The sequence below is a fragment of the Chrysemys picta genome, unplaced genomic scaffold (assembly GCF_011386835.1).
Source record: "Chrysemys picta bellii isolate R12L10 unplaced genomic scaffold, ASM1138683v2 scaf1, whole genome shotgun sequence".
Classification (NCBI taxonomy): Eukaryota; Metazoa; Chordata; order Testudines; family Emydidae; genus Chrysemys; species Chrysemys picta.
Window position 1 is genome coordinate 707700 of NW_027052708.1, and position 21293 is coordinate 728992.

A 21293-nucleotide genomic window follows, 5' to 3' on the forward strand; every position below is an offset into this window, starting at 1 on the left:
TACTTTTCATACTTTTGTACTATTTTCCAACTTTTTCCACTTGAAAAACAGTAAGAGTATGTGAAAATATTTGTTTCCTGCCCTCATCTTTCATATCAGCCTGTTGCTGAAAGTTAGTACATCTGGCAAATTTTCCAAGACCTGTGATTTATTGTCATTTCATTTAACCCAGTCTTGTTCCTACTGCTCCCATCCCTTCTCATGTGATTGATACACGAATGCTTACCTGGTGGGAAACAGAAGGGTGTTGTGGTTTGATTTCTATGTTTTTCACATTCCTTCAATCGATTCTGGAGAGCCACAATTTCTTGATGGATTGCAAGGATATTGTTTTTCTCCGATGATTCCAGATCATTTACCATGAGAGTCAGATTCTTGATCTAGAGAAATAAAAATTCAGCATGACTTTAAATTACAGTCAACTTTATTTCAAACATTTTAGACTGGATGTATCATTTCAAAAAAGGTGCTGCAGAACAAGTTTTAGGAAATGTTCCCAAAGAACAAGTTTTAGCATGAACATCCAGTCTCAAGCTAATGTGTGTATCTACAAGAAAATGTTCGTGATTTTAGCACTCAATCATATACCATAATGCTAAAGATCACCCCAAAATGTCCAATAAGGCTTACTTGGTTATTAACTGTTACCGGTAAATAATTTCAGCCTTGCAGACGTGTCTTGGAAGTTTACCTGCCCAGATAAATAATCTACTCATTTAATGTTGAAGACAGTGAAGAAACTAATGATATTTTAAAAGCAGTTATTCACTCAGGTGAGTGAGTGATAACAAATTTGAAAAGCTGATTCATTGAATATTGGGAAGGGGTTCTTGATTTTATATTGATTGGGTCACTACCCTAATAAGTTATGTTTTTAATTATATTTGTTGGAGCACAGAAGCTTTCAGGCATGGGTGCCCATAAATTCATATTTATTATAATAATGTACACAGTATATTTATTTAATATAGCAGCATCCAAGAACTTTAGCTTTCAGTCACACAAATGATAAAAATTGCCATTTTTTGCCACATATGAAGAAACATGCTAACATGCTTAAGGCCAAGATTTGCTTTAATGTACATTGATTTAAATCCAGAGCAACTCTACTATTGTCAGTAGAGACATTCCAAATGTCACTGCTGTAACAGAGAACTGAATGTTTCTGAATGGCAGAATAACCCACTTACTCTATCTCCATGTATAGTTGTTCAACAATCACATTGCTTCCAACAAGTGTGGATTTCAACTGAGTGACCAGTCTCTCCATTTCATTGATTTCCAGTTTCAGCAACTGAAAGTCCAACTCACTGTAAGAAACACTGGTCGACTCCATATGTTCCACCTTGATGGTTGGGTTTCGGATTTTCTGTTCATACATTTCAATTGCTTTGGTATATTGGCTAACCTAAAAAAAAAAAAAAAAAAAAAAAAAAAGCAAGCAAATTTTCAAGTTCAGTTTAGCAAATGTAACAGGCATGTTTGACATCTTCTTTACATCTGTGCAATCCCACTGGGATTGCATGTGAATTACTGAGGGCAGAATTTCATTCATAATCTTCACTTTTTTATTCCACACTCTAACAAGGGCAACCACATTGTGAGCAACCCCTCATGGACAGAAGTCATCCTGCAACACCAGCCTCTGTTTCCTCCACAAGGGCCCCTTATGCAGACTCCACACACTTTTTCTGAGCTCAAAATACCCCTCCTTGGGGCCAGGGTTTATTCACAAAATACAATCTACAAATAAAACAGAGTCCCAAATTAAAGTCCAACAAGCAAACGTTTCTCTTCCTGTTCCCAAGCCTCCCTGCATGGAGAGCTTTTGCTGTCTTTCCCCTGTTCTCTCAGGGTCCCCCTTGCCTTAGCAGGCTACTGCCAGCACTTCCTAGCTGGAATCTTTGGCTACATGTATACTGCCCTGCAGTTCGGACTGCAGGGTGCACTAAAGTGCTGCTCTGTAACTCCCCCGTGTGGATGCCAGGGACTTGAACTAGCAGGTTCCTTCTTCACATTAACGTAGTCCTGTTTGAAGAGGATTACATGAAGGCAAACTAGGACCCTTATGGGTTGCATCTGCAGCATTCACACAAGTGAGTTACAATGCAGCATCTTGGTGCGCATTGCTATTCACACCCCCGTGGTCCAAACTGCTGGACAGTGTAGATTGGGGTGCACAACCTATGGCCTGTGGACCATACACAGCCCATCAGAACATTTCATAAGGCCTGCGGCCTGCTTCAACACAATATACTAACGACCTATTCATTAGCATTTTTTCATCATGTTTACATCATTTTAGTTTACGTATGTAAATAGACAATATCGTACACAGAAACAACCTATCTAAATAGCAGTGCTTCTATATCATGATGCCAACTTTTCCCAACATAGCGCTAAAAATTTCCCAAATCTGGTGAAAAATTCCCAGACTCTGGGAATTTTTTACCAGTTTGGGAAATTTTGGGTGCTAGCCAGTGCTTCTATATCCTGGGAAATTTCCCCAAATCTGGGAATTTTTAACAGCATGTGCTCTGCAGTTTCCCAACGTGAAACATTTTACTCAAAATTGCCCAGATTTGGGGAAATTTCCCAGGATACAGAAGCACTGCTCCTCTCCACCCCTTGGCCAGACCCCAGAGCAGCTCTGGCTTTGTCCAGTCTTGGTCAGTTTGGGATGAGGGGCTAGTGGGGGGGCTTGGCTGGGCCCCTCCAGGCAAGAGGGTCCTGAGGGAGCCAGGCCGGGGCAGGGGCAGACCCTCACCTGGCTGAGTGTGCTGCTCCAAAGGTGCTGGCGCAATTCCCCACTCTGGGACTGGAACCAGCCTCATCTATGCTGTCAGCTCAGCCCAGCCGACACTGTCACCTCCCAGTATGGCCGGTGAACGGGGGCACTGTGTAGCTGTGGTAGTGGGGCTGTGGGGAAAGGTACTGGGCAGTGGTGGGTGGGGGAGATCTGTGTGAGTTGGGGCGCTAGGGAGTGGGAGTGCTGGGCAGTAGTGGGGGGCTGTGGGTGGGAGGGGTGGGCAGTTGTGGTGGGAGTTGGGAGGCACTGGGCAGGGTGGTGGTGTGCAGGGCACTGTGTATTTGTGGGGAGGTTGTGGGGGGTGCTGGGCATAGCAGGCCCAGGGGGACGCTAGGCCTAGGAAGTGGGGTGGTGTTGGGCAGGGGGCTGTGGGGCACAGCCCAGGCCCGCCCCCAAAGGGAAGGGGCACTCTGGCAGCACAAGGCCGGGTGGGCCAGTGTGCATCTGGCAACTGCCGGTTTGTGAAAAGTGCCCTTGAACTGGACTGGGCAGAGCAGCGCCACCCCCACCATGCAATGCCCCATTGGCCCAGCTGGCACCTCACTCTGGGGACCATCCTCCCCACTCCATGCTCTGTTGCCCCCATGGGGACCCACAAATACGTTTGGTGCCAGCCCCAAAAAAGGTTAATCTCAGGGAGAGTTAATCCCAGGCCCTCCAGCCCATACAGGGCAAGCCACCAGCTTATACTCACTAATGTTCCCTCTATGAGCTAACTTTATCCAGGATTATATAGAAATTCAGGGGGCAGATTCTACCAGGAAACCTGCAGTGATTATTTCAGAGAAGTGATGTACATGAAGAATGTTGGGGTAGGTCTACACAGTCCAAGGCTGCGAGTCTCTGAGCCCCACACGACAGACACAGGCTCTTGCTACTATGCTAAAAATAGCAGTGCTAAAAATAGCCCCCTCCCTAGACCTCAGAGCCTGTGCTGCAGTTTAAACCGTAACACCTACACAGCTATTTGTAGCACATAGTGCAAGCCCAAGTCTCTTGACCTGGGCTTGGAGACTCACTGCTGTGGCCTGCCACTTGCTGTGTAGATGTACTCTCTGGGGCTGAAAAAGGTAACAAAAAATCCACCAATTTGTCCAAGACGACTTTCTGTTGACTTCAGTGGGCACTGGTCAGGCCTCCACACTCCAAATAGTATCCAATCTTTCATGCATCAGAACTAGTTGAATCCCTAGATGAAGGGGTTATTTTAGCACAATGCACTATTACAAATCCAATCCAACCATCCTGAAATGGATTTAAATGAAGGCCAGTTGAGGTGACAGTTATTTTAGCCTTTAGGGAGAATAACTGTTTCACAGCAGCCTCTTCAGATGTGGAACCACTAAACAGATGGCTGGATAAATATACTTTTGCACATGTATCTACTAATGTAAAGGTCACGGTGCAAACATTGTCAAGAAGAACGTCAAGAACATAATATGGATTTAGAGCATTCTCTGAAACATTAGAGTTCCATAGAAATGGAACATCTTGGGAAAGATATAATCCTCCTCCTACATGACTTAAAACTGTACCCATTTTTCCTTAATGGCAAGATAAGAAGCATCTCTCACCAAGAATAAATAGAATTATATTATTGTGTCAAATTAGCAACTCTGGAGTCAGAAGGCATTTCCATTATAAGCCCCAATTTTCAGGAGCTTATCACTTCCCTAAATATTACCTTCTGGACTGAAATGGCACATGCATATTCTCAGACCTAAAATTGATTTGTTGGATTAAAAATCAATTTGGCATTATCTTAACATGAATTAAGAGTGTTTTGCCCCAGTCACATTTTTTTTAAATGTATATTAATCAAGGGGACAGCTCCGAAATGGCCTTTTAAAAATCTGACCTGAATACAATTTTTCATTAACACTAGAGCTTTACTGTTCTACTGTCCTGGTAACATCACCTACAGACTCCTGACCAAGGCTTTGTAACAACCATAGAAGAGACTTCCGCCAAATAATTCTTTCCAAGATATCCACTGAACCTCAGTACATGCTGGGGCAGGTCTTTGGGAGTTTAGTCAATGGTACATCGATACTTGTGCAGGGCAGATACAATCAATTAAGCACATAATGTGTCTGACTACTGAATCTCAGTGACTTAATTTAAGGAAGGAAACCAAAGATAAGAGGACTCTTTTCAAAGTTACAATTTTTTATACAACTGTGACAACTACTTTTTGAGTCTGAGGGAAGCCATTAAACAGACTCCTAGAAAAGTAGGACTGGAAGAGACCTCAGTAGGTCATCAGTCTAGTCCCTTGCACTGAGGCGGGACTAAGTATTATCTAGACCATCCCTGACAGGAGTTTGTCTAACCGGTTCTTAAAAACCTCCAGTGATGGAAATTCCACAACCTCCCTAGACAATTTATTCCAGTGCTTAACTACCCTTATAGTTAGGAAGTTTTTTCTAATGTCTAGCCTAAGGCTGGGTCTACACTACCCGCCTGAATCGGCGGGTATAAATCGACCTCTCGGGGATTAAGCGCCGTCGACGGGAAGCCACAGAGGTCGATTTTGCTGCCGTCCTCACAGCGGGGTAAGTCGGCTGCGATACGTCGAATTCAGCTACGCTATTCACGTATCTGAATTTGCGTATCTTAAATCGACTCCCCCCTGTCGTGTAGATGTAGCCTAAATCTCCCTTGCTGCAATTTAAGCCCATTACTTCTTGTCCTGTCCTCAGTGGTTAAAGAGAACAATTTATCACCTTCTTCTTTATAACAACAGTTTTCAGGTACCTAAAAGGTTATCACCTCCCCCTTCACTCTACTCTTCTCCTGACTAAACAAACCCAATTTTTCAATCTTCCCTCATAGGTCATGGTTTCTAGACCTTTAATCATTTTTGTTACTCTCTTCTGGTCTTTCTGCAATTTGTCCACATCTTTCCAGAAGTGTGGTGCCTAGAACTGGACACATACTTCAGCTGAGGCATTATCAGTGCTGAGTACAATGGAAGAATTACTTCTCATGTCTTGCTTACAACACTCCTACTAATACATCCCAGCATGATGTTCAGGTTTTTTGCAACATATTACATTAGTCACTCATATTTCATTTGTGATGCCACAGAACCCCTAGATCCTTTTCTGCAGTACATGTTCCTAGGCAGTCATCCATTTTGCATTTTTGCAATTAATTATTCCTTCCTAACTGTAGTACTTTGCATATGTCTTTATTGAATTTCATCCTATTTATTTCAGACCATTTCTCCAGTTTGTCAAGATTATTTCGAATTTTAATCCTGTCCTCCAAAGCACTTGCAACCCCTCCCAGCTTGACATTGTCAACAAATGTTGTATGCCATTATCCAAATCATTTATGAAGATATTGAATAAAACCAGACCAGGACAGATCCCTGCAGGACCCCATTCAATATGCCCTTCCAGCTCAATTAGGAACTATTGATAACCAGTCTATGAATAAACATTTTCAACCAGTTTGCACCCACTGTATGCTAAGTTCATCTAGGCTCTATTTCTCTAGTTTGCTTATGAGAAGGTCATGTGAGACAGCTACAAAAGCCTTACTAAAATCAAGATATATCACATCTACTGTGTCTCCCCTATCCACAAGGGTTATTACCTTGTCAAACAAGGATATTGGGTTGGTTTGACATCCTTTGTCTTGACAAATCCATGTTGACTGTTACTTATCTCCTTACTTTATTCTAGATGCTTACAAATTGCTTGTTTGATTATTTGCTTCATTAGCTTTCCAGCTACCAACGTTAAGCTGACTGGTCTATAATTGCCAGAGTTGTCCTTATTTCCCTTTTTATAGATAGGTACAATATTTTCCCTTTTCCAGGCCACTGGGATCTCTCCCATCTGCCATGAATTCTCAAAGATAATGCTAATGGCTCAGCAATATCTTCAGCCAGTTCATTAAGTATTGTGGCAGAGCTCCAGCTTTGCCTTGGCGGGGGGGGGGGGGGAAGGTCCTGTGTTTCTAGGCGGTTAGGGCTTGCCTCAGAGGTTTGCTGTGACCCTCAGTATAGCCTCTCTCCCCTCCTAGAGGCAAGGGTTACAGCTTACTGAGTCACCTTCACCATCAGCCAGTCAACAGGTTTGGTGTAAGAACCCTCTTTAGTCCCTGTCTTCATATTCAGGGAGCATTTTTGTAGAGGTGTGGGGAGGGTTGGGGGGAAACCAGGCCCATCCTCTTCTCCAGATTCCAGCCTAAGGACCCTAATGGCACCAGCAACAGGTAGTTTTCCTATACTACCAGGGCTACTTCCTCAAACAGACTCTTCTAGGTACCAGACCGTGCTTGTCCTCTGGCTCTTTTACAGCATGCCTCCTTTCACCCAGTCTTTCCACAACACACCTACTTACTCCCAGCTGGCCACGCTGAAGGAACTTCCTTTTAAACTAGTCACAGCCAGTTCTAAATGGGCGTCAGGTGATCTGATTAGCCTGTTTTCCTTGATTGCTTCTAATCTGTTCTGAATTGGTGTGATGGTGCACCCCATAAGGCTTTATGGAAATATGACATAACTGGAATATGTTTTATGCTACATATGCCATGTAACATATCTCTGTAAAGGTTATGATCTACTGTATCTATTCATCCTATTTGTATGTATGTATCATTTTTGTATTCAAAGTTATGAATAGTGGCTGTGTACTTGCTTGATTTTTAAGTAGCCTTAGTAAAGCATTTTGTCAGCTTCTTGAGAAAGGAGTGTGCAAAGTAAGTGCCCAAGCAAGAAAAACTTAATGAGCAATGGATCTTGGAAGGCTACAATCCACATAAATCTTCCTGGAGACATTCAAGATAGCATGTGGGCAATGGCTGCTGCATGTGAAAACTGAGTCATGCATGGACATGTGACTTGCCCATGTGACTCCAAAACTCCATCTTGGAGCTGGACTTTACATAGGAGAGAGAAGGGGGTCGTCACCCACAAGAGAAAGTCTATTTAAGCCCCTAGGAAACTCCTCCATTTTGTCTTCAGCTGGCTCAAGAGATAGCCTCTCCACCCCAAAGGATACCCGAAAGAAACTGGAACAAAGGACAGTAACTACAGGGGGTGTGAGTAACTGCTAGACCCAGACTAGAAGGAGACTAGTCTGTAAAAGGAAGCTTAGTGGAACACCTCAGAGGCTGAGGTTTTATCTGTATTCAGTTTTCTTTCTGTAATAGGCATAGACTTGCGTGTTTTATTTTATTTTGCTTGGTAATTCACTTTGTTCTGTCTGCTATTACTTGGAACCACTTAAATCCTACTTTCTGTATTTAATAAAATCACTTTTTACTTATTAATTAATCCAGAGTATGTATTAATACCAGGGGGCAAACAGCTGGGTATATCTCGCTATCAGTGTTATAGAGGGTGAACAATTCATGAGTTTACCCTTTATAAGCTTTATACAGGGTAAAATAGATTTATTTGGGGTTTGGACCCCATTGAGAGTTGAGCATCTGAGTGTTAAAGACAGGAACAGTTCTTAAGCTGCTTTCAATTAAGCTTCAGTTTATGGGACATGGTTCAAACCTGGGTCTGTGTTTGTGGCCTGCCTACATGTCTGGCACAGCCAGGCAGGGCTCTGGAGTCCCAAGCTGGCAGGGAAAGCAGGGGCAGTAGTAGTCTGGGCGCATCAGTTGGCAGCCCCAAGAGGGTTTCTGTGATCCAACCCATCATAATTGGTTCCAGGTGTCTTATGGAGACTGCCTGACTTAATTGCTCCTATTACCTTCCTGACTGCTCTGGGGCAGCCCCTGCCCTGGTCACTCAGGGAACAAAACTATTCATCCAGGGTCCAGTTTCCAGTTTTCCTTCAACCAGATTCCTGCACCCAACCTGTATAGGACTGTCACAGTATTCTACGATGTATTTCATCAAGCCCTGCCAGTCTGAAGATATCTAAGTTGTCCAAGTAATTCTTAATATGTTCTTTTCTTATTGTAGCCTAAGGTCCTTCCCCATTTACATAGATGTTCACTATGTTAGTCATGCTAACTTTTTGGTGAAAATATCAACAAAAAGGCAATTAACACTTCAGACATTGCTGTGTATTCAGCTATTGTCTTTCCCTTCTATAGAATAATGGGCTTCTCTTGTCCTTGGTCTTCCTCTTGCTTCTCAGATATTTGTAAAATGTTTTCTTGTTGCACATTGTGTCCCTAGCTAGATTAATCTTGTTGTTTGCCTTGGTCTTTCTAATTTTGTCCCTTAATGCTTCTGTATTTTTTTTTTTTTTAATATTCATCTTCTGTAATTTGACTTAGTTTCTACTTTTGTATCACTGAGTTTCAGGTCTTTGAAGATCTCCTGCTTAAGCCAAGGTTGTCTCTCACCATACTTCTATCTTTCCTATGCACTGGGATTATTTGCTCTTGTGCCTTTAATAATGTCTCCTTTAAAAACTGGCAATTCTCTTGAACTTTTTTTTCCCCTTTAGAATTTCCACAAGATCTTACCTATCAATTTTCTTTGCTGAAGTCTTGAAGTCCATTGTCTTTATTCTGCTGTTTTCCCTCCATATGCACACAGAAAATATGAGCCAACTTTGGCCCTCAGATACATACCATGTGCCTTTCAGCGTGCACATACCTTAGGGCAGAATTTATCCAAAGTGACTTAGGACCATCATATTGCAGTAAGAGTCAGAACACTGATTTAATGTGGTGTGTTTTTTTTTTTTTTGCACTGACTATTAGTATTCATTTGGCATGATCTTATAAATTAGATGACTTTTGTGGTAAGCATAAAAGAGGATAGTTTTCCATTAGCTTCTTTTATGAAAAGGAGAGAACATTACACAGTAGCAATTGTTTTTCCAAGCTGTGAGCAATGTGGCATGTATGTCAGTAAAGTGAAGAGTGACCTGCAGATTCTTTGCTGCTGTTTTGTGATATCCAGGCTAGGTCATACCAAATTGGAAATGCCAATTTCACACCCAAAAAGCAGATGTGTGACATGTATTTCACATCACTGACATGGATGCAGCACACCAAAAAAAAATGCAATCCTATTGCTTGTTTTGGACCTTAACTTCCTTAATGAGTGTAATACATGATTTGAGAGAGGATCCTGCAGAGAAATTACATTTTGGATTGTTTGTGCTAATTATGTTATCTCCAGAGATTATCCAGTATAAACCAATCTGATCTTCCAATACAAACATCCATGGATCCTGAGCTGGTGTAAATTGGCGTGGGTCCATAGATGCCAATGGATCTACACCAACTGAGGATCTGGACCTCATAATCTTAGTCCTGTGTAAATTCAAATTTAGGAACAATTAAATTTATTGTATTTGGCAATCAAAACTCAATGTGTTTAAATTTATATCCATATATGCAGAAAACTGTTTGGACATTGACCATAGGTATATCTAAATCCCCTACTTCCACCCCAACATGGACCAGGCCATAGAGCAAGATCCATCTTGTTGGAAGAGAGGATTTAGATGGATTCTGAGTGCCTGGCTAATCACAGAAATCCGCTGGGAGATTTCCCCAGTAAACTTCTCTGTGAAGATGTTTAAAAGTTGGTATCTAAACTGTGCATGTAAAATTTGCACATGAACCCACCACATGCACAAAAATACATTTGCAAACTGCTGAGCACAAAGTTGGCAACCATATGGACAGAGCCGGCTCCAGGGTTTTGGCCGCCCCAAGCAGCCAAAAAAAAAGAAGCCGCGATCGCGATCTGCGGCGGCAATTCGGCGGAAGGTTCTTCGCTTGGAGCGGGAGAGAGGGACTGTCCGCCTAATTGCCGCCGAATAGCTGGACCTGCCGCTTCTCTCTGGAGTGGCCACCCCAAGCACCTGCTTGCCAAGCTGGTGCCTGGAGCCGGCCCTGCATATGGAAAAAGTATTGATGTGTGCAATTATCTATCCCACAGCTAATAATATTAGCATACTTAAACAAATGCTTTAAAAGAATAGTTGTCAAAGATATGCCAAATCTGCAATCCATTGAAATCAGTGGATTACCTGCATAAGTAAGGGATACTCTCATGAGAGCGTCAGGCCTGAGCCCAGGAGTTTTGGTTCTCTCAGATGTCTTGATCTGTTTTTTTATTTCATTTTGGGCAAAACGCAGAGGGCCAGCACAAAGCAGAGGCACTACATAAGCCCTATTTGGAGTGTGCTACAAGGCCCAGTCCTCCTCCTGCCTCAGACTGTTTTTCCCCAGTTGGCCAGCCAGGCCACCTAGGAGAATGCCCCTCCCCCCCCAAAATGGATGCTCTATTGCTTGGCAGTTAGACCCATTTTGCCTTAATAGCTTGTGCCTGTATCTAAATGATCTGCTCCCGTCTAACAGGCCAACACCCCATCTCAGAAATCTAGCACATGAACTATATTTTGGGGTATAGATCAATATTCACTGTGCATCACACAGCTTTGCAGTGGGGTTTGAGCAGTGCATAAGCTTTGTGCTGGACCTCTGCAGAGGCATGAATGTCACCCTTAAAGAAATATAAAATTCAGCCATTTTAGGCTTGCATAACAATAATTCCTATCTAGTTTTTCCTGCTTTGCAAGCATTGTCACACTAAGGACCTGGAAAGGGCAGGGAGAAAACCTGTAATGTTCATTTATTCTGTCAATTACCTGAAACTGGTATTTATCAACACAGGTTTCTTAGCATGCAAGCAGACACTCCTCCAGCATGCAGCTGGAGGATGGGAGTGAAGGAATGAGGAAGCACAAGGCAGGCATAGAATGAAAGAGGATGAAGAGGAAGGGAAAGGGGGATAGAAGTGACATGAGCAAGCAATTCTGAGAAGTCACATATGCAAGTGCATTGGCCACAGGCAAGTCTGCCCTCCATGATCACATGGTGAGCATGCCACCCGCATATCATATAACCCAGCCCGAGATCAAGAGGAATATTTCCAACAGAATAATCTGCCTTGAATATAGTTTTCATCTGTTGGGAAGGTATGTTTACATAAGAACAGCCATACTGGGTCAGACCAAAGGTCCACCTAGCCCAGTATTCTTTCTGCCAACAGTGGCCAATGCCAGGTACCCCAGAGGGAGTGAACCTAACAGACAATGATCAAGTAATCTCTCTCCTGCAATCCAGCTCCACCCTCTGACAAACAGAGGCTAGGGACACCATTCCTTACCCATCCTGGCTAATAGCCATTAATGGACTTAACTGGATGAATTCATGGAGGTTCTCTTTTAAACACTGTTATAGTCCTAGCCTTCACAACCTCCTCAGGCAAGGAGTTCCACAAGTTGACCATGCGCTCTTCCTGTTTTTATTACATGACCATGTTCTGGGCATTGCGGTCAAATCACTGAAAGGCACATTCTCCCCTCGTGTTAAGTTGCTATTCTTCCCTTCTAATGAGGTGCACAAAGTCATACTTCTCTCCACTGTTGGGAAGAGCTGATTCCTGCATTAGTCGAACAGATTAATTTTATGCTGGTAAAGTTTCAAATTACAGATGAAAAAGTTACTCCAATGTTTTCAGCTTACAGTTTTTACTGATTTGGAATATCAGAATATCTGTCTGAAATTCACTTCCTGCTGATTTTATAAGAGCCCCTCCCCCCTTCTTTTTGAATTGGCAGCCTACAATCAGGCAAAAGTTTAGAGATTCAATCACGTTGTATATCGGACTTATAATACATGTCTAGCACCTCTTAAAGGGCTGGATCCTGCAGTTCTTATTTAGGAAAGTCTCCCATTAGTGTCAAATGGAGTTTTCACTAAGCATGTACAGCAAGATTGAACCCAACCACAAGGGGATGGTGAAATGCAGTTATGGCATTTGGGTCAGATCCTCAGCTGGTGTAAATGAGCAAGGTGGAAACTAACTTCCATGAAGCCACATCCATTTAAATTAGGGAGGATCTGTTATTCCAACCCTCTTTGTAAAGTGGTTCTCAGACTCAAAACCAAAATTCAAGTGTTTATGATTAGCCTAGTTGTTTCAAATTTTACAGTAGTTCAGTAGACTCTTCTACTCCATAATGTATAAAGGTAAGTCTGGGCTGCAAAATTGGATCTGGATCTGAACATCCCCAAAGTATCAGGATGTTTGGAACCCAGAGGTTTAGTTCAGACCCCTCTATCGCTAGGATGAGTTGGAAGATCTTTTGGTTTTATTGTTTCATTGTGTCCATAAGCATTTTCAGGAAACAAGTGGTACATTGGGTTATACACTGAGGGTGAGAAAATCATGTCAAAGACAGCCTGAGAAATATGCAACAGAGAGTCCTGTGGCACCTTTAAGACTAACAGATGTATTGGAGCATAAGCTTTCGTGGGTGAATGCTGACGAAGTGGGTATTCACCCACGAAAGCTTATGCTCCAATACATCTGTTAGTCTTAAAGGTGCCACAGGACTCTCTGTTGCTTTTTACAGATCCAGACTAACACAGCTACCCCTCTGATACCTGAGAAATATGTTTACATGAAACAAGTACAAAGATGCACATAGATTCAAGCATCTTCTGCCCTGTCCATACAATTACACTTACTTCAACTCAGATGAGTAGGTCAATGCCTGGTATTTTCTTTCTATAGACAAACAATTAAATACAAAATTTTAACACCCTCATAGTTAAACAGTTTGTTTTCATTTCTGACCTGATGTCTCTTTGCCTGGGATCATATTGGGGATCTGTCACACTATATCTCATGATGCTTTATAACACTGGCTGATCAGACTCAACGTAAGTGCAGTGAAACTCAGATTATGTCAAGATTTTTTTTTTGGTATCTGTCACTGGAGTTGAAAACTGAGGGCCTGCTCCTGAACTGGTATACACTGGCACAACTCCACTGACTGCAAGAAAATAACATCAGCTGAGGATCTGATCACTAGAGTCCAGCTTTTTTTTTTTTTTTTTTTTTTTAAGAGAACTGCTTCAGGGTTGCAAGAAGTCAGCCAGCTCCTGCCATCTGTATTCAGTCTTTACTCAAGCAAGACACCCATTGCAGAGTTTCTCTTCAATTGGAGATTGGCTTCAGTTGGGTCTTATTTCAGTCCCCTCTGATTTGGGAGGGCCTTGCAGAATTAGTCCAAGTTTCAGGATGGGAATTCTAGACCTGATCCTGTCCTTTTGAAAGCAATTGAAATTTTGCTGCTGACCACAATGGAGCACTTTGGGGCCCTTAAATACCTAGTGTTTTCATAGATCATTAATGTCAAGTTCCACATTCCTCCTAAAGCAGGGGTTCTCACACTGGGGGTTGGGACCCCTGAGGGGGTCATGAGGTTATAACATAGGGCATCACAAGCTGTCAGCCTCCACCCCAAACTCTGCTTTGCCTCCAGCATTTATAATGGTGTTAAACATATAAACAAGTGTTTTTAATTTAGGGGGGGAGGGGGTTTGCACTCAGAGGCTTGCTATGTGAAAGGGGTCACCAGTACAATAGTTTGAGAACCACTGTCCTAAAGTGATCAGGCACTGTGCTGAGAGGCACTGAGATTTGTCAAGTTGCCCTTCATATCTTTACTGAAAACTGAATATGTGTCATCATTAGCTCTAAAAGAAGAACAGGAGGACTTGTGGCACCTTAGAGACTAACAAATTTATTAGAGCATAAGCTTTCGTGGACTACAGCCCACTTCTTCGGATGCATATAGAATGGAACATATATTGAGGAGATATATATACACACAGACAGAGAGCATAAACAGGTGGGAGTTGTCTTACCACCTCTGAGAGGCCAATTAATTAAGAGAAAACAAACTTTTGAAGTGATAATCAAGCTAGCTCAGTACAGACAGTTAGATAACAAGTGTGAGAATACTTACAAGGGGAGATAGATTCAATGTTTGTAATGGCTCAGCCATTCCCAGTCTTTATTCAAACCGGAGTTGATTGTGTCTAGTTTGCATATCAATTCTAGCTCAGCAGTTTCTCGTTGGAGTCTGTTTTTGAAGTTTTTCTGTTGTAATATAGCCACCCGCAGGTCTGTCACTGAATGACCAGACAGGTTAAAGTGTTCTCCCACTGGTTTTTGAGTATTTTGATTCCTGATGTCAGATTTGTGTCCATTAATTCTTTTGCGTAGAGACTGTCCGGTTTGGCCAATGTACATGGCAGAGGGGCATTGCTGGCACATGATGATGGCATATATCACATTGGTAGATGTGCAGGTGAACGAGCCCCTGATGGTATGGCTGATGTGATTAGGTCCTATGATGATGTCACTGGAATAGATATGTGGACAGAGTTGGCATCGGGGTTTGTTACAAGGATAGGTTCCTGGGTTAGTGGTTTTGTTCAGTGATGTGTGGTTGCTGGTGAGTATTTGCTTTAGGTTCGGGGGTTGTCTGTAAGCGAGGACAGGTCTATCTCCCAAGATCTGTGAGAGTAAAGGATCATCTTTCAGGATAGGTTGTAGATCTCTGATGATGCGCTGGAGAGGTTTTAGTTGGGGGCTGAAGGTGACAGCTAGTGGTGTTCTGTTATTTTCTTTGTTGGGCCTGTCTTGTAGGAGGTGACTTCTGGGTACTCGTCTGGCTCTGTCAATCTGTTTTTTCACTTCAGCAGGTGGGTATTGTAGTTTTAAGAATGCTTGATAGAGATCTTGTAGGTGCTTGTCTCAATCCGAGGGATTGGAGCAAATGCGGTTATATCTTAGGGCTTGGCTGTAGACAATGGATCGTATGGTGTGTCCTGGATGGAAGCTGGAGGCATGTAGGTAAGTGTAGCGGTCAGTAGGTTTCCGATATAGGGTGGTATTTATGTGACCATCGCTTATTAGCACAGTAGTGTCCAGGAAATGGACTGCTTGTGTGGATTGATCTAGGCTGAGGTTGATGGTGGGATGGAAATTATTGAAATCATGGTGAAATTCCTCAAGGGCTTCTTTTCCATGGGTCCAGATGATGAAGATGTCATCAATGTAGCGCAAGTAGAGTAGGGGCGTTAGGGGACGAGAGCTAAGGAAGCGTTGTTCTAAGTCAGCCATAAAAATATTGGCATATTGTGGGGCCATGCGGGTACCCATAGCAGTGCCGCTGACTTGAAGGTATATATTGTCTCCAAATGTGAAATAGTTGTGGGTGAGGACAAAATCACAAAGTTCAGCCACCAGGTTAGCTGTGACATTATCAGGGATACTGTTCCTGATAGCTTGTAGTCCATCTTTGTGTGGAATATTGGTGTAGAGGGCTTCTACGTCCATAGTGGCCAGGATGGTGTTTTCTGGAAGATCACCGATGGATTGTAGTTTCCTCAGGAAGTCAGTGGTGTCTCGAAGATAGCTGGGAGTGCTGGTAGCGTAGGGTCTGAGGAGAGAGTCTACATAACCAGACAAGCCTGATGTTAGGGTGCCAATGCCTGAGATGATGGGGCGTCCAGGATATCCAGGTTTATGGATCTTGGGTAGCAAATAGAATACCCCTGGTCGGGGTTCTAGGCATGTGTCTGTACAGATTTGTTCCTGTGCTTTGTCAGGGAGTTTTTTTAGCAGATGGTGTAGTTTCTTTAGGTAATCCTCAGTGGGATCAGAGGATAATGGCCTGTAGAATGTGGTGTTAGAGAGCTGTTAGAGAACAAATCTGGGAATGGCTGAGCCATTACAAACATTGAATCTATCTCCCCTTGTAAGTATTCTCACACTTGTTATCTAACTGTCTGTACTGAGCTAGCTTGATTATCACTTCAAAAGTTTGTTTTCTCTTAATTAATTGGCCTCTCAGAGGTGGTAAGACAACTCCCACCTGTTTATGCTCTCTGTCTGTGTGTATATATATCTCCTCAATATATGTTCCATTCTATATGCATCCGAAGAAGTGGGCTGTAGTCCACGAAAGCTTATGCTCTAATAAATTTGTTAGTCTCTAAGGTGCCACAAGTCCTCCTGTTCTTCTTTTTGCGGATACAGACTAACACGGCTGCTACTCTGAAACTCATCATTAGCTCTAGTTATTTCAAAGCTAATTATTTTAACTGAAAAGACTTTCTATAGGATTCTCCCCCCTCCCCATTTTGTGTTTTTAATGCAGCACTTCTAGTATAATCAAGAACAGATAAGAGAGTTATGAATATTTATGGTTAGAATTTATAATTTACTGATGTGCCTTTTCTACTGATGAATTCAAGGACACTTCATTTCTTAAGATTTCTGGCTCCTGGAGAACTCCAACATTTTCTCCTGGACACCTAATTTAAACCCTGAATATTCATCTACCAGCAAAAATCAAATGCAGGTTCTCCTTCTCTTGAGAAACCACAGTAGTCCCCTGGTTTTGTTTTTTCTTGGTGGTGGGAGGGAGGGGGGAGAGAAGAGAATAGATCTGAATCCTTGTAACAAGGAAGGAAAGTAGTGTAAGGGTAAAGAGTTGGTCTTTAACTAAAATGCATAATCCAGTAGTCATTGCTAGAGCATCAAATGTTGACAGAGAAAATTGATTTTTTTCAACTGTTAAGGGAATGGAGGGGGTCAGGTGGTGGATTTTTCCCACGCTTCAGCCTGGGCTGAGCTGACATTTGCTCTTTTCCCTCATTCCCTCCCATATGCTGGTTACATAAAAGTACCACAGGAGGGAGCAGGAATCATGGCTTCCTCTGTAACTGTATATAGCAATTACAGGCCAACAAAACTGTTCCATGGTTCATAAAGAGAAGCAAAGTGCTTCCTCCGTCCCTCAAAGAACACCATGTGCCTATAGGCCCAGGAATGAGGCCTGAGGATACTCGAAACTCATATTATAAGGCCCTGCTTGCATGCTACAATATTGAACATTTTATGTTTAATCACCCTTTTCCTTGTGATTTTTACATGCCCCTCACTGCAGTTGCTTGAAGACAGGCCCTGCAAAGTTCTGACTGTTGGACTGTTTCACATTCACTAAAAATAGGACTGGTCAGTTTTTAAAAAAGAAAAACCAAAAATCCTTACTTTAGTAAGTTCTTTCAAATTTCTCAGAAAGCACTTGGGCTGTGATTTCCAGGATCTCGACCTCAGGATCTGGCAGGTACACTGAGCATTGGCACACTCCATTGTCATTCAAAGAGCCGGTCACATTGGCAAAATGGCTGTAAGAACAAGTTTCAGAAAGCAAATAAATTGTCAACATGCTACTAGGAATCAACAGCAAAGGACTGACAGTCCCCAAGCAGGGGAAAAGTTAAGCTGTGATAATAATATTGACCCTGAAAGCATGTATTAAGTTGTAATAATTTCTTCCAATGAACTCAAGGTATTTTCCTACATCAATTCATTAAACGTCACCATACTCCTATAGAGGTAGCTAAATACTATAACCATTTTAACACTGGAAAAATGGAGGTATGTGAAAGTTAAGTGATTTTTCTAAGATCAGACAGTGAGTCAGTAAATGGCAGAGCAGGAAATATTAAATCTTATAGGGAGTCATTGCTTTTAATGGTCTCTACAACAGGGCCAGTTAGTGATTTTAGTCCATTAATTTCAAAGCACCTTACAAAGTTTTGTTTGTACTTCACTGATGGAAGAAGCCACAGAAATTAGACCAATTTTCATGGAAAATTTTGATTTTGACTAAACCCTGTTTTCCTCACTGGGAACGTTTCATCTGATATTTTTCAGCCAGCCCTGGTAAACAGGAGAGCTGAAGACTTAAAAACTCCCCCAACCTGCAGTAGCTGGTATGCCTTCTACTGCAGGGTACTCAGTGGAGTCATGGCCATGCATCACTGCTCTCTCCATCAGCGCACAGGGGTATAAACAAAGTTTTTTACTTGGGGCAGCTAGTGTTAAAACATAATAAAATATTGGCTGTTGAATATTGCTTTTATGAGTAGTTTTGTACCATGACTAAATTTGTTCACTTCTAATGAAGTGAGAGAAACAGGCTTTTGTTCCACACCGTGCTTTTTATTAGAAAAACACAACCCCTATATTTGAGTTCCTATAAGCCTAAATCCTTTTGAAAAGGGAATTGACACCTAACTTGGTTAGGCATTACAACAGAGTGCCACAAAGCTGAAATAGCTTTTAAAAATCTGGGCCTAGGTCACTATTAAAAAAGTCCCTTACGTGCTTTTGAAATGGTCACCCTCAGACTGCCCACATTACTGGATTTGCATTCTGCCCAGCAGGAACAGTGAAAAAAGGATCAGAGGAAAATATTCAATGAACAGACAAATATAGTTATTGTACTTACCTTTGATAAGCCCCCTCCCCCCATTTGTGCTAGCCTGGTACTTTGTGGTACTTTTTAAATCCCTGATACAGATTACAAACTGCCCTTAATTAATATCTAGATAAAGAACTTTTTAAAAAGTGGATTTAAACTATCAGAAACCCACCAAACTACTTTTAAAATTATTATAAGAGTGTCTATTCCAACAGGGGAGGAAGAGGTGTAGACCGGAAAGGAAACAAACGCCTGTTACAACCCAACTCACTATGTGTCCCATCCCTATTTAAATCATGACCCCCTCTCCCACTCCCAACATCCAAACAGCAGTCCAGATTCCTCAGTATTCTCAAATTTTATTTTTGTTAAGGGAGCAATTTCCAGCAGCTCCAGCGTTGATTGGGATTTCCGACTGACTGCTGAGACAGTTAATGTTTCTTCTGGTACAATGCTGTTTCATGGAGTCCTTCCCTTGAAAAAAGCTACATGTGATCAATGAAAGGCTGCAGATGCTCAGTCTGTCCAAAACAATGTGCATTATTCATGTTAAAGTAATATATACCATCTCACTGCCATCTTATGGAATAAGGTTTCAGGTCCTACCCCTCCATAGCACTGGCAAGATTGCATGTCACTCTTGACTCTTAACATGCATCCCTGGGAGTCTACAGTAATCAAGGTCCCATGTACTGCACAAGACACTATACTGCGGGGATGCAGCCCACCAATGTACACAGCCGAGCTCCACCGAATGGGAACCATGGCAATCTCCAGTGCTTGCAAAACTATTTGATAAACTGTGCATCAAATGGTGTGATTAAACTAAAGGAGTGGGGGCAGCAAGGGGCTTGCACACGGAGGTAGCTGCTAGTGAGCCATACAAGAGCAATGCTCCATTCCTGCGGGAGCTCCGCGTGGCAGGGGTCATCCCCAGCTGCACAACTTCAAAGTCGCACTGAAGCAGAATTCCATTCTGACAGCACTCTGGAACCCCAATTTTAGCCAGCTTCCCCTGTGGGCCTCCTAGTACTCCATGCAAGAACCTGTTCAGATCCTCATGCTGCTGCAGCCCCATCACCTGCTCCCTCATCCTCCAGCCAGTCAGACAGTCCCACTCATAAGGAGCCCCTAAAACAGCCATTTGGACCGCTGAGGAACTGAAAGATGGCAGGAAAAGGGCCACTTGTTTAAATGGATTCAGAGAAAACAGGGTTTTTTGTGCCAGCTTGTCAAAAAGATAATGAATGCAGCCTTTTGTCTGGTCCCCTGATCGTGTTGTACAGGGTGGCTGATCGTGATTAACAGCCGAGTTACAAGGATCATCATAAATTTTACAAATATCCACACAAATTATAGTTTACCCAAGGGTGAGCATAATGAGAAATTTCTGACATACTAAATTCCCCCATCCTCAGCTTATTATACATTTACACTTCAGCCTTGATTCTTACCACCAGGAATTGCCACTGCTTAATGATGCAGCAGTGAAAAAAACATTCCCTCCCCTTAGATGCTGAGTTCACTACCTGAGTCCACAGCACCACAAGGCCTTTTAGACCAAGAGACGGCATTAATAGTATCACCTAGAACTCACATAGTGCATTGTGTTTTCAAAGTGCTGGGCAAATGAACCTGAGATCTAAATCCAGATCTAGAGCACTCCACAGGATGAGGGGTGTTTGCATCTGTGGCTTTGGATTGAGTTAGTCTCAGGCACAAACCACATCTAATTAGTTACAACCTGCATTTTTCATTTAAACTAGTCAGATTCTCAATGGGAGTTGCATTTGCCTAACCAAAAGCAGAATTTGGCTGTTTCTAAAACAGTGTAATTTGTGTTCAGATTTATAATTAAGTCCCAGGACATTTGTTAAAGGTGATATTTTACACTTGCTACATGCAGAGAGCCCACAGAACAAGTGGAGATCTGAAAACTTGCCTCAGTTTTAAAAGATTCTCCCAGCAACTTGAATAGCAGGAGGAAAAAAGAATACATTAGAGCCTGTGAAAGTCATAATATGCATCTTACCACATTCTGGAGCCTGGTGCTGGCTGCATTCAATGCGATGGCATTTTGTAGAAAGACCAGCAGCACAGCCAAGTTTTCACACTTCATCTTCTCAGCAAACAGACACGATGGAGAAAGGACGGGATCCCTTTTATAGGATGCTCTGGGAATTCCCCCAGTAGGAGTTTTGTGCTTAGAAAGAGGTACTTGTGTAATATTTATTGACACTTCTCACAAAGGTGATGACATGCCGGTGAGTGAGCCTCGGCACAGAGAGTGACTTGACTATTATACAAACATAACTTTTTCATTGGCTGCTGTCAAAAATTAACCACCCTCTCCTTTCGTAACAAAGCCCTTCTTCATTTCCAGTATCTAGTCTTGTTCTCAGGGA

The 21293-nt window shown here is 42.4% G+C and overlaps 1 protein-coding gene across 5 annotated transcripts in view; it reads right to left on the bottom strand.

The window, feature by feature from the left end:
• The window catches only part of LOC101935734 (olfactomedin-4-like), a 253106-nt gene extending 232052 nt beyond the window's left edge, over nucleotides 1-21054 (bottom strand). For 3 of the 5 annotated variants that reach the window (XM_065578764.1, XM_065578763.1, XM_065578765.1), the window contains exon 1: nucleotides 20921-21053. In XM_065578764.1, coding sequence (XP_065434836.1) covers nucleotides 20921-21007 — 87 coding nt within the window. In that variant the 5' untranslated portion in view covers nucleotides 21008-21053. Of the gene's footprint in view, nucleotides 1-20920 lie in introns of all 5 variants that reach the window. The other 2 variants (XM_065578762.1, XM_065578766.1) reach the window with 2 other exon arrangements.
• Between the last annotated feature and the right edge of the window lie 239 nt (nucleotides 21055-21293).